Source organism: Diadema antillarum, unplaced genomic scaffold (assembly GCF_040938485.1).
Source record: "Diadema antillarum isolate AM-2024a unplaced genomic scaffold, OU_Dant_1.0 scf00000137, whole genome shotgun sequence".
NCBI lineage: Eukaryota > Metazoa > Echinodermata > Echinoidea > Diadematoida > Diadematidae > Diadema > Diadema antillarum.
In genome coordinates this window covers 2,166,232-2,179,123 of record NW_027271026.1, presented here as the reverse complement: position 1 = coordinate 2,179,123, position 12,892 = coordinate 2,166,232, and the positions used below count along the sequence as shown (strand labels likewise).

The 12,892-nt window shown below is 39.1% G+C and overlaps 1 protein-coding gene across 4 annotated transcripts in view; it reads left to right on the top strand.

The window, feature by feature from the left end:
* LOC139721060 (SRSF protein kinase 1-like) overlaps positions 1-12,892 on the top strand; it is a 99,435-nt gene that overhangs the window by 61,518 nt on the left and 25,025 nt on the right. For all 4 annotated transcript variants that reach the window (XM_071632389.1, XM_071632390.1, XM_071632388.1 and 1 more), the window contains 2 exons: positions 206-348; positions 7,940-8,048. In XM_071632389.1, coding sequence (XP_071488490.1) covers positions 206-348; positions 7,940-8,048 — 252 coding nt within the window. The remainder of the gene's footprint in view (positions 1-205; positions 349-7,939; positions 8,049-12,892) is intronic.

Below are 12,892 nucleotides of genomic sequence, written 5' to 3'. Positions count from 1 at the left end.
TCCATGGGAGAGGTTTAGTGGATAGACATGGATTAGAGCCATGGCGCAGTCAGATGTCACTGATGTCATTCATGTCGGAAGATGGATGAATACACTTGCAGGTGAATAGATGATGAAGAAGTCTATTGCTGCCTGTCGTTGCTGTAGGGCTTTCTCAGCCCTCAAACTTTAATGTCTGGTTTGTTTGTTTTTTTGCATCTTGCAGTTCGCAGAGCAGCAAGGCTCCGGTCAAGATCGTGGATGAGTCGGAGGACGAGGAGGAAGAGGAGCAGCGAGAGGAAGGAGAGGAGCAGGGCGTCTACGGCTCCGACGACGACGAGCAGGAAGACCCAGCCGACTACTGCAAAGGTAAATTGACCTCCTGTATGGATAGGATGCAAGGATCAACGAGCTCACATGGAAAAACATGGCAAATGACCAGTTGAGGAGGCTCATCCGTTTGTTCCTCCTAGAATTTATTTCCTTCATCTCATCCTGTCAGATCAGTCTGTATTGTGGCAATATCTTTCACCAGTTGATCAGTCTATCTGAGTGGGGTGTCCATAGAAATGGTAGGAAGAATTATTTTGACACTGTTTAAAGGTATTAAAATTTCGCATTAAAGCCTAAAATATAAGGAGATATCACTATTTTTCTCAATAAACCAAAACATCTTGATGGTGTTTATTCTAGAAACAATTGTATCATAACTATTGTTCACATTTTGTATATTTAACAATACTTCATTAACATTTTTACATCGGTTGTTCCTATCAATTAAGACCTACTCACATTTTAGAACTATTTTGAAGCACTAAAACCGGGTTTTTGTTTCATCTGCAAATGGTAAATAATGCTTTCAAGTTTAAATGGTAGTTTTTAGAAGGTGACAACGCTATACCGTGGTAGAGGTGTGCATGCAATGTTTTATGACAAACATATTTATAAAGAAATCATGACAAGTGCAACTTGTGCATATATTGTGTGACGCATAGTGTAAATTTCTACTTTGTCAGGAACATGATGATGTGTGGGAAAAGATCAAATTCTTGCAAGTGCTTGTAAATACCTCCTCGCTGTCAACGGTCTGTCAAGTGCATTTCACGTGACCTCGCATAAACATCCGACAATGTTGTCCCTCGAGCCTGCTGAGTTTGAGGTTGAGATACGAACCAAATGTGATTTGCGTGAGGGGTTTTGCACGTAACACAAGTTTGTGAGGAGAGATCGAAATGTAGCGACAGTGTGAGATTTGGGGGGGGGGGGGGGGGGGGGGAGGGAAAGAGAGTTTGAAGAAAAATACTACAAACCAGATCTCCAGGTGATGGAGATGGAGGGATTGGGATAACAAAACATTAGCCTATCTTCCAGACTGTGAGTTGCTTATCTTCTTCAGTAACCTGTACAATTTAATCAGAGTAAGTAGTTCCTCTGATACCCGACATTTATAGGGTTGAGCGCTGTTAGTTTTTATTCCAGACTTTATGATTAGCAGTGTATGTCTAAAGTGAACACTTATTATGGGTTAGGAAAAAGAAACACAGTGGCTGGAATCCAGGCTAGGTTAGAAAGGTAGACACACTTTGAGAGAAGTGATGGTATGTGATGTGCCTAGACAGATGTAGGTAAGTCACGTGGGGGAGCACGCACCCCTTGTGACATCATGTGCTCCCCCCCTTCCCCCCCCCCCCCCTTTCTCTCCATCATCCAAGTTTTACCCATCCAAAATTCCTGCTAACTGCTAATCCCAAGCGGGCATGAAAATATTTTGTCTGTCTCCCTGCTCTTGCTTCCATGCTTTACGAATACCCACTGGATGGGAACATTAGATGTTAAATCTTTAAGGAACAGCTTCCCCCTTATAGTTCCCCTCTGCAGGCAGCATTGGAAAGGAACGGGCAGTGACTGCTATGCACCTGGCAAGTCCGATTGAAATATGCCATCCTTGGTGGAGGTTGGCACTGCTCACTACCCTGCTCCACCCAAGATCACATCAATATTATTTTATGCACTCGAACTTTAATTCTTAAAGTAAAAAAATGAGATGTACGCTGAAAGTCATGTTTCAGCCTCTCAAAGAGTCCAGGGTATTATATAATTGCATCTGAGAAAATAAAAGCAGGCTAAATAAAAACACATATTGTACCCCTATTGACCTGCATCACACACACAAAAAAAAAATCTTGTGGTTTCATTTACAAAACAATTCTTAGGCCTACATGTTTGATTTATTTTGCTGTTTTGCTATTTTACCACTTATTGCTTTGTCTCATGGATACGATTTTTTGAATATCAACCAATGTACATTTAAAAGTGATGGTAGTATTTCTTGGAAAGTTCTGCACTAGAGAATCTGCTGTAGCCACACTGTCTTCCTTGAAAATGTTGCCTTTGTTCATAGCAAATTTGTCTTTGTTGTGGTTTACCAAAAATGACTTTGTCTGACAAACCAGGACTCGCTGGCATCAAACATACTTTACCTTTAAAAGTTGCCTTGTTTTTGGCTAGGGAACATTGAAAAAAAAAAATGTGATGAACCGTAAACATCCTGGAACACCACCTAAAGCTGGCATGGGACCAACCTCTTGCCTAGACATTGCTATTTCACCTTTGTATGACCCCCCAAAAATGCATGACCTCCCCAAAAAGTCATGACCACAAAAAATGAAAGAAATCTGAGAGAGAGAAAAAAAAATGAGTATGCCTGTGATACCAGAATGGGAGAATTGTGTCACATAATTTGAAGGAATTTTTTTGCCATAAGTCTCCTTGTCTCTCTCAGTCTTTGTTTGTCTGCCACGCGTGAGTGGTACATGTAGGCCCTACTTTATGTCAACAACAAAAAAATACAATCAGATTTTTGCATAGATAATGTCCAATATGATTAAATTGTCTGAATGCTATTTTAGGGTATCAAAATATAACATCTTACCTATATTTTGCAGAAAACCTCATCCAATTTGGTCAAGTGGTCACAGAGAAATGTGGATCATTGTAAAGTACAAAAATGTCATGGGTCTGATTCTTCCAAGTTAAGCACTTGGATGCTCTTGGAACTGCATTATATGTGAACACAATGGACAGAACTTGGAGGGAAAGGATTCCTGACATGCTCTACAGAGATCCTCATTTCTCTTGTACCACTGAAGCAAATCAGATATGGTTAATTTCTGTAAGATGTGGGTAATAAGTTATAGTTTCATATGCTGAAATTGTACTTGGATTGAATCATTGTTTTTTAAAGTTATCATTGCAGAGGGTCCCGTTGTAATTTTTCTTTTCTTTGGGACATACATTAGTACTCTTTCAGAAGATGAAGGGGAGAACTGAATTGATGGAGATTAATATTCACTGGAGTTTGTTGAATGAAATTGTAGAAGATGTGTAGCATTAAAAGAACAAAAATTTGTGCCTCGTCTCATCTTTAGAATATCTAGAAAAAAATTCTTCAAGTCGAGCACAAAATTTGCGAAAATGTCCACACTGAGAAATAGTCCACACTCGCAGCAAGTGATGATGTAGAAGTACAGCTGGTGGTAACATTCAAGAATAAGAATAATCTAGATTGAAGTAGGGAGTCATGACTGGCTTTTGGGGCTTCCTGTGGAAACTTCAGATGGGTGGATGTAATTGGAGTATGGTGATAGCTCAGGGGTGTGTTGATTGTACCCTAGTAGAAGGGAAAGGGGGTGGTGACGAAGCCATTCTATCCATCATCAGCTACCTTCAGCTTAGCTATTCAGGCACTCAGGTTCAGGTTTGGGGTACTGTAGAGGAAATGAATGTAGCCCAGTATTTCTCAAACCATTGAAAACAAAATCAGAACATTCCCAGCTTCTCCTTCTAAAGAAAAAAAAAAGGAAAAAAAAAGTGTCCCCTGGGGCTCTGAAAGAGAGTGCAGATATATTTTCTTTTCTTCTTTTTTTTAAACTGGAAATGGTGTTACACTTATTCTTCCTCACCAAGTACTTTGATACATCTTAAATTGATATTGTCCAACAAGAGCAGAAGTGCCACATTTTATATGACCTTTTTGATACATCAGTTTGCAAACAAAATGCGAAAATGTGTAATGGTGTCAATTGTTTTGCATTAAAAAAAAGATCAATGCAGAAACATTTCAACATCTATTGCAAGCATATATACATGGAAACATTAAGGTTATTACCTTGGTAAGTAGCATTAAGGGACTGAAAGACATGTAAGAATATTGAATCCCTATTACAAATTCAACCTGAAAACAAATGAGCATGGATTGACCTGCCAATGATAAAGAAGTATTCATAGTAAAAGACAAAAGATGTGGTTGCATTGATGATGCGCCAAGGCTTCCAGGGTGAGGGGGAGGGGGGGTGGGGGTCATCCAAACAAAGAAACAAAGTCAGGTGGGATAAATCCAATGTAGATTGTACTTCTGCAACCTTGTCACAGAATACATGTATGTGCAAATGACCTTGAAGATGTTGCAAGTGCTATATAGACGAAGAGTCTGCACTTAGTCCAAGAGCTTGATTCAACGATAGAGGACGTATGATATAGATGTCCTGTTCATCTCGATAAGTAACCCCATGTCAACACAAGTTTTTTGTTGTTGTTTCTTACCTCCTCTGGGATGAGAAGAAATGTGGATGTAAAGTGGATCTCAGAAGGCTCAAGCTGTGTGCAGGGATTTGCTATTTATATTGCAGACAAAACCGAGAACAATGCATGCCCTGCCACGGCCATGTATTATGCATAAATCGAATGACGTGCGACGCAATCGCGGAAACGTAAACGATGCGTCCCGATGGTCAATTTAACGGTGATCTTGTCTGCTTCCATCCGGGATTTAAAATGGGATTCGCAGATTTTTCCCCCTTACGCGTAGCAGGAGCCACTCTTCCACCACTCTTCCGTCCCATTTGGGTTGATAATGCCTAAAGTGAATTTGCTCCCTGCTGGCTGGCGTGGATGTGGCAGCAAGTTTTAGTGTTTTGTTTTGTTGTTGTTAATTTCATTTCCAGCAACTAAATGAATTGCATCGTGCAACTCAAAACTGCAGAAATTCCAAAATGTGTTTACAAATTTTTACCAGCTCCTTCTACAATTTTGTTGTTGATGTTGTTAGAATTCTGTTAGTCCATCAGTGGTTGTATATACCAGTGAAACTCAAATCATTTGCTGCCACCTAGTTTTAACCCATTGAGGACGGTTTGATTTTGCTACAACATGCATTTCCCATAGACACTTGCCCGAGTATACATGGGACTCGTTCTCAACTGGTTAAAGACAATCTTCACATTTGAAATTAGGACTTGTATACTCGGTATTGTAACATTTTTTTAAAAAGAACCCATTATTATAGCATCACACTGCAATCTAAGTGTAACCAGTGCCATATCAGCTTTCCAGTTGCTTAGCAGTCGTCTCTCTTCTTTCCCTTGTTCATTCACTACACACACAGTTCTCATTTAACACTGAGATTATTGACAATGCAGGGGAATATCTCTTTTCCTTGTCTAACGTGCTTCTCATATATTGTGTGTGGAACGAACATGTGGTATTACGTTAAATCTGTACTCTTCTTGCTGGAATAACTGGTAGTAAAAGTGGTCCTTTTCTCCCAAGACATGAACTTTCATCACAATAGGCAAATTTACTTTTACAAAAGGGACAAGAATTTTGAGTCTCCCTTCATTCTTCAGCAATGGTGTATCAATCGGTAATTCATGTTGAAGTGCACTCTTTGCGTCTCGATGTAAATGAATGGTTTTAATCAGCTCTGACCATGTAAAGCCTGATTAACATTGCATGACAGCAAATCAGCACCGTTCAATATTTACCAATTTATTATTTTTTAAAGTTGTCTCCGTGGTAGCTGCGTATTTTACATTAAAGCGTTGAGGACAAGTCCGAGTTCTGTAAAACACGATATATTCACGGCATGAAAATTTCGCGAATTGGAGCCGACAGCCTTTCTTGCAGCATGAAATTTTTGCGACTTGCCACTGGCATCCAATGCATATTGTGTAAGCAAGAACTTTCGCGTGCATTTAATTTCGCGAAAGTTGACGCTCGCGAAATTCGCGAAATCAAAATGCTCGCGAACATTCCTCGTTTTACAGTATGCTCGAGCAGGGGTCTATGGGAAATGCATGTTGTAGCAAAATCCGTCCGTCCTCAACGGGTTAAGGGGACAGAGATCTCACCCATCAAATGTGGGGTTTCCTTCAATACACATCCCTGCGGTTTTTTAGCTTCCCACCCGAGTTTACTCGAAATCATGGCAATGACTCATGTACACTGGGGTAGGATGTTTTAGGATGGGGGACTAACATGCTCCTAGTGCCGTAACCACAACGTGTGCTGAACATTTGACAGTATCCGCTGTGCCCTTCCGCTGAAAATGTTCCCTGCCAGTAAATGTCAGTCGTTGCCAGCATTCATATTCCAAGCCAGGAGAAGGGGGAAAAAATGTAATAAAATCATTTTCAACCACAATGAATTGTTGGGGAGCACTTGGCATCCGATTCCTTGTGAGAGCGTGGTTTCCATGGCGATTCTATGGAAGATCAACCCTCCCTGCTTTGGTTCATGGCTAATTGAATTAGGGCATATTGGTTCATTGTAGATGTAAGTGCAGTGCCTTCTTGAAGTCCAGGGTGAAATGAACACTGGGAGCGTTCACACATATCCAATAGAAACCGAGGGACAAGTGGGCCCTGCAGTCTGACCATCCTTCAAACTCTACCATTTGTACAGTTTGTCTTGAATAACCATGCTTTGGTATAGGTGTGAGTGAAGGTTTTGTTTTGTTTTGTTTTTTCCAGTGTGATTGAACTGGATTTTGATCATAATATTTACATTACCACATTCCAAGTTGGTAAATGAAGAGTGCACTTGAGATCATAAAGTCTCAGAACGGATGTGGGTTCTTGTGTCAGCTAACAAGCTACATACATCAAGAAAACGAGATTTATTTTTTTCCTTGTCTGTCTGCATTGTGTTGATGTGAGAACAGTTCTTGAAAGTCTGAACTCTACTTCAATTGAGTTTTTTTTTTCTTCCTTTTTTTTGGACTGCATTTACATAAAAATTCATAAAGCAGGGTTTAGATTTTGGTTCAAAAACCTGTGTTTGGTGTGTGTCTGAACTCATCATGTACTGCGTGACCTGTCTTGCGGAGTGTAAACTTCGGTGCTCAAAACCTCAGGGGAAGTGTTGCTTGCCATAACTTCTTCGAGCTCCCATAAACTTTACTCAAGCAAATTCAAGTCTGCAACACTATGCAATATATCACCAATCTCTATAGTCCAACAAATCAACTAGTCAAGCAAATGGATTTCAGTGTTTGTATTATTGATTATTTCTGTGTGCAATGTGAAATTCTTTGTTGACTAGAGTAATAGAATTCAAAATCATCTTTTTATAATGTATATATGAATATTTTCTGCTGTCTAGGGGTAGCATCAAAGGTATTTTTTTCTGAAGCTGTAGTAAATCTCTTGTGAAAAGGGCTTCAGTAATAACCCTTGAAAATATTTGTATTTTCATTGTGACTTTAAAATCTTAAAATATCGCCTTTCAACTCTGCGGTTGAGTTGATATCGATCAAATTTAAGAATTCCTTTGTTTATAAGATGAAAAAGATGAATAAGTAAAATCCAGAATATTGTATGATAATATTCCAGAACTTACAAAAGGAGATTACAAATAGTTAAACATCCATAAAGTGCACATGTACACATACGTGTACTTGCAAGAAAAGATATGTATTCAGTTATAGAGTATATTTTGATTTAAACAATAACTTTGCCCTCGTACTAACAGTGTTAATATTTCTTTTTTTTCTCCCTCATCTCTCCTTGCTTGGAATAATCTTCACCTGCCAACCCCCTGTGACGTACATTTACGTGATGTCTGTCTTCTGGCGCCCTCGTCTGTCCATGCGTACCCACTTCCCTCGTGCACCGTCACCCAGGCGGTTACCATCCGGTGAAGATCTTCGACCTCTTCAATGGGAAGTACCATGTGGTGCGGAAGCTGGGATGGGGGCACTTTTCTACTGTCTGGTTGGCCTGGGATTTGGCGTAAGTATCGATCAAGACACTCTCAAGTGAAATGGGTGCATTTTGCCTGTATGCAGCATTTTATATCCACAATCTGGTTTGTATATCATGTGAGGTATGCATGTAGAAAGAAAAAATAAGTAATACTATTTGAGTCCCCTAAAACATTTGGCAGTTTTATCCTGTGGAATGGATAAAAGAGATGTGCATATTTTATGTCTGGTAACTGCAGTATGATTTGCACAAATGTAAAACTTATATCTTTTTCTTCTTTTTATTTATTTATTTATTTATTTATTTTTGAGGGGAGAGCTGTATATGTAACAAAAGTTGAAACATCAAAGTTTGTGTACTCGAATGCTGACAAAAAAAGCATGAGATATCCCATGGTACCTGAAAAATATCATTATTTGTAGTTGGCGGGAACTGAAACATCATAAAGCAAGTCCAGCTCGTCCGCAGCATCCTCTAATGAAATTTATTTCTGTGTACGATCTCTCCATTATTCGAGTTGACTGAGGTGGTGGTGGCTGACCAGAAACTGAAAACTCCTCCACCCTGCAAACATTACAGAGCTAGCAGTTTGCGGGCGTGGCTTCCATGGCAGCTTTGGCTATGACTGGAATACTAGCTGTCCCTCCCCAACAGCTCTCATGCTCATATGCATCACGCCATAGCACAGTCAGAATGAATACATACATGCTGGAAGTCATGTATAAATGAATCATGATCCAGTGCTGGTTGTACACTTTAATTTGCACACGTAAGATTAGCATGACCATTTTCTTTCGTCGTTGTTGTTTTTTCCTGTTGTTTTTCTTTTGTTGTTGTTGTTTTAGGTTACTCTGTTTTCTCACATTTGTACACATTTTTTCTGTGTGAGTTCATTTTGCCATTCCTATATAATCCTCAACCCCCCCCCCCCCCCCCCCCCCCCCCCCCCCCGCCACTTTTCCAGGTTTGGAAGAGGGTATAATAACCAATTAGTCGCTCAGTGTCCGTGCTTTGCCAGCCCTTGTGCGTGATGCAGTGATGATCAGCATGAAAGAAGGGCATTGAGGGAAAAATCCAGAGCAATATGAATGGCTCAACTCTGCTCAGCCAGTAATCCGTTCCTTGTCAACCTATTTTTTTTTTTTTCAAATTCATGCGCAGCCATAATTGCAGTTCTCGTAGATGTTGTTCCAACCATGATTGAAGGATGAAAAATGCTCCCTGAGAATTTAGTCACATGCCCAAAGTGCCTCCCAGACAATTTGGTAGTGTGTTTCTCCAGATTAAAAATGCATCTATGCTTGCATCTCCAAATGTTAATCACTGACTTATTTCATGGTGTGTGTGGTGGGGGGGGGGGGATGGATGGGAATATTTAATTGATGCTTTTTCATGTAACTGTATAAAAAATTCAGAAGACCACTTTGTGGAACAATTTCGTGCCAACACTTCAACATCACAACTGAAAAACAGGAACTGCCATGTTACTGCTGTCACAGTCTGTATCATGTTAGTGCCTAATACACCACTTCTAGTGATTTTATCCTTTATATTTTTACCGGCAAAAGGATATGCTTTGGAATGCAGTTCAGTTTGTCCTATTTTGTGTGTGGCCTGATACATAGACCTGTCACACATTTTTTTTTTTGAAATGTTCAGTATGTTCTCGGGGGAATTGCTTGTCTGCTGAAATCATCGTCAACCACACAAATGCGCTTGCATGTGACAGCATTTCCCGGAATACATTTATTTGGTCTTTTTTTCTGAAAATACTCATTAGGTAGCACATTTATGCCGCATATGATGACATTTAGTTGACAGTTCAGACGGGTATTGATGAGCCCAAATGAAACATGATTCAAAATGATAGCATGGGGACGTAGTCCCTGATTCATCAGGGGAATGTGCCCTGATAGCATACGAAATGAGTTTGATGAATTAGTAATGGTCTGGTAGTGTGTCGCAAATGTGGCCGCTTCGCGGCAGCGAAAAGGTTTAGCAGCTCGTGTTGGGTTGCATCCGTCACTCATGGAATTTGGCTCGCCACCCGCAGGCAAGCAAAACACTGTATTACTCTCTCTTTCTTTCATTCTCTTAGTGGATGGGGAGGGGGGGTGCATGAAGGAGTATAGAAGATGAGGAATGGGGAGAAAGGGAGGTATGAATACGGGTTCTATGCACATTACAGACAAAAAAGTCTGACCCCTTATGTAGCACTTTGAAAACATAACACTTTGATAACTTGATATGTGTGAAAGACTCTGATGTGGAATGAACCTACCCCTTTCCCCCTCCCAGGACTATTTATTTTGCCTTTGTGATGCTTTTTGCTCAGAAAACAAATTACCCTCAATGCTGTGCTATAGAGTTTCTTTTCTCCATTTCAGACTTGTTTACTTTTCATTTTCTTCTCTGGCTTTCAAAAAAAGAAGTAAGCGACTGCCAGTAGTTATTCTTGAGAATGGCTGAGGTGCAAATTTCTGCTTTTGTATCCTTGACAAAAACAACAACTAAAACCAATAAATACACATCAAATAATGCTTTTATTATTTGACAAGGGCAGTATGGCTAGATTATGCAGTGCACTCCCATGATAACAACCATAGTTATTATGAAATTTCGTCACAACAAATTAAAAATTCAGGTTCCAAAGTTATTGTCTTTATATCTTTTTGTAATTTATTTTGTTTCGTAGTGTGAGGAAATTTCAATGTAGCGACAGAAAACTGCTGATCCTGAGGAGTTCATTACAGTGAGAGTCACCTGTAGTTTGATAGGAGTATTAAATGATTTATTTTATTCCAAGACAATGGAAAGGTAAATCTATTCAGGTACAAAAAAAAGAAAGAAAGAAGAAGCTATGTTCACATGTAATCCTTTCAGTGTCCTGTAAAGAAGGCATGCCATACAGACTACGAGTGCAATTGCCGCAGAGGTGGAGTGAATTAGTGGAACCATATCTAATGAAATAGCAAACACAGTGTACACAGGCACACACTCTGTAAAAACTTTTGTCGCTTAGTTTCTAGTACCCCCCTCAGATTGTGCCCCCCTGCTGATTTGAATAGCAGGATTTGACTGTGCAACAATTAAGTGGGAATGCAACTGCGCATTTCGAGGCGGGGGAATGGGAATCTCCGGCAGGGAGCTGATGGGATGCATGGCACGTAGTAATTCACACCAAAAGATTGATCCTTCCATACCAAATGGGATATCTGTTTTATAGTTTCAGCGCAGTTTTGATTTAATTGTCTCATGTTGGTGTGTTATTGATGCATCTGTGTGATACAGTTTGCAAGCAATTAGCAAGGAGATATTGTGAGTGTTGTTGAATATAAATAGATATGATTGTTTGTGCTTCAATTGTTAAAACTGCAGTTTTTTATTGCTTTGTAAGTAGGGTAATTGCAATTTTCGCTACACACCAAATAGCTGAACGTAATACATAATTCTCTAAAGTACAAGATGTATGATAAGAGAATATATTTGTTGTAGTCAATGCAAATTATCGCTGTATGATTGAAAGGGTTGTTTTGTATCCCAGAATTCAGTAAATTGTACTGATCTGTTTTTCATTTGGGTGATTTTTTTTTTCATTCCTGCTTTTATTTCTTTTACTCTCTTTCTCTTCTTATATTTTGCTGTTCCTAATTATGAATACAATTGTACCTACCAGCCATGCTGTACGACATGCACTGTTGATTCTCAATAGTTAAAGTTGGACAGCATGCTAGTCAATGTACATTAACTAAAGTAACTCAATGATTAGCTTGTTTCTGTCACATGGGGGCGAGTGATATTAAATGCCATTGTACACAAATCATCTCTCCCTTCTTTGTTCTGTCATAATGGCATTCCTTTCTCATGACAATTTCATCATTTCCATCCATTTTTGTTATCATTGTGGCCAGAGAATGGCACTGAACTTGCCCACGTACTGAGTGCCGAACAAATAATAACAAGATACGCTAGTATACCGGTATATATATCTTTATAATAGTAAATACTGACGCCAAAGTTGAGATGTGGCCATTAAACCTCAGAATATTTGGAAGAGGTTCATTGTCACAAACAAATGTTTGGGAAGTTATTTAGTGAAGGAGGTGATATATAACTCATGTTTGGTGCTCATGTGTTGTGATATTCCAGAAATGGATATGTTTTTTAAGAACAAATCTTTCATACCAGAGTGATTTGTTTACTTTATTTCCTTGAAACTTTTCAGAAAGGAACAGGCATGCTGAGACAATATTTAAGGCTAGCTGTGACAATGAAATGTAGGGTCTGTTTGTAAAAATTCATGAACTCAATGCATTTCTTTGAAGGCATTAGTGCAACCCCCTTTTCTTTCTTCTTCTTTTTTATTATTGTTTCCTCCTTCTTTTTTTCATCCAAAGCAGGAGTGCAGATAGAAGAGCAATTGTTAAATTGGGTTTTGGAATAAGCAAATATTGAAGTGAATATAGCACTGTAATATTGAAAGTATACTGGAAAACTCTCCCAGTTCATATTACAGACCTGAACTGTGCAAACATAAAAAGGTAAAGTACTAAAATTACAGTGAATAGCCTCTGGTAGAAACAAATGCATAGACCCATAACTTATTGTTCAATCTGTTAATTGCTCTACTATCGTGTGTAATCATTTGATTTGAATAGTGTGTAATATCTTATGTGTTGTTATAGTAACTGTAAGATCTTCAGTGTGCCTTTTTATTTTTCCTTTTTGATGAATGCTTTGGAAAATGCTCTAAACGGTGATGAATGTTATGATATGATGAGGATGATGGTGATTAATAATACTTTCATCTTTATTGTGATGTGGGAATGTTCTCTTCTTATGGAACTTTATGCCATTAGGGACAATGTGAC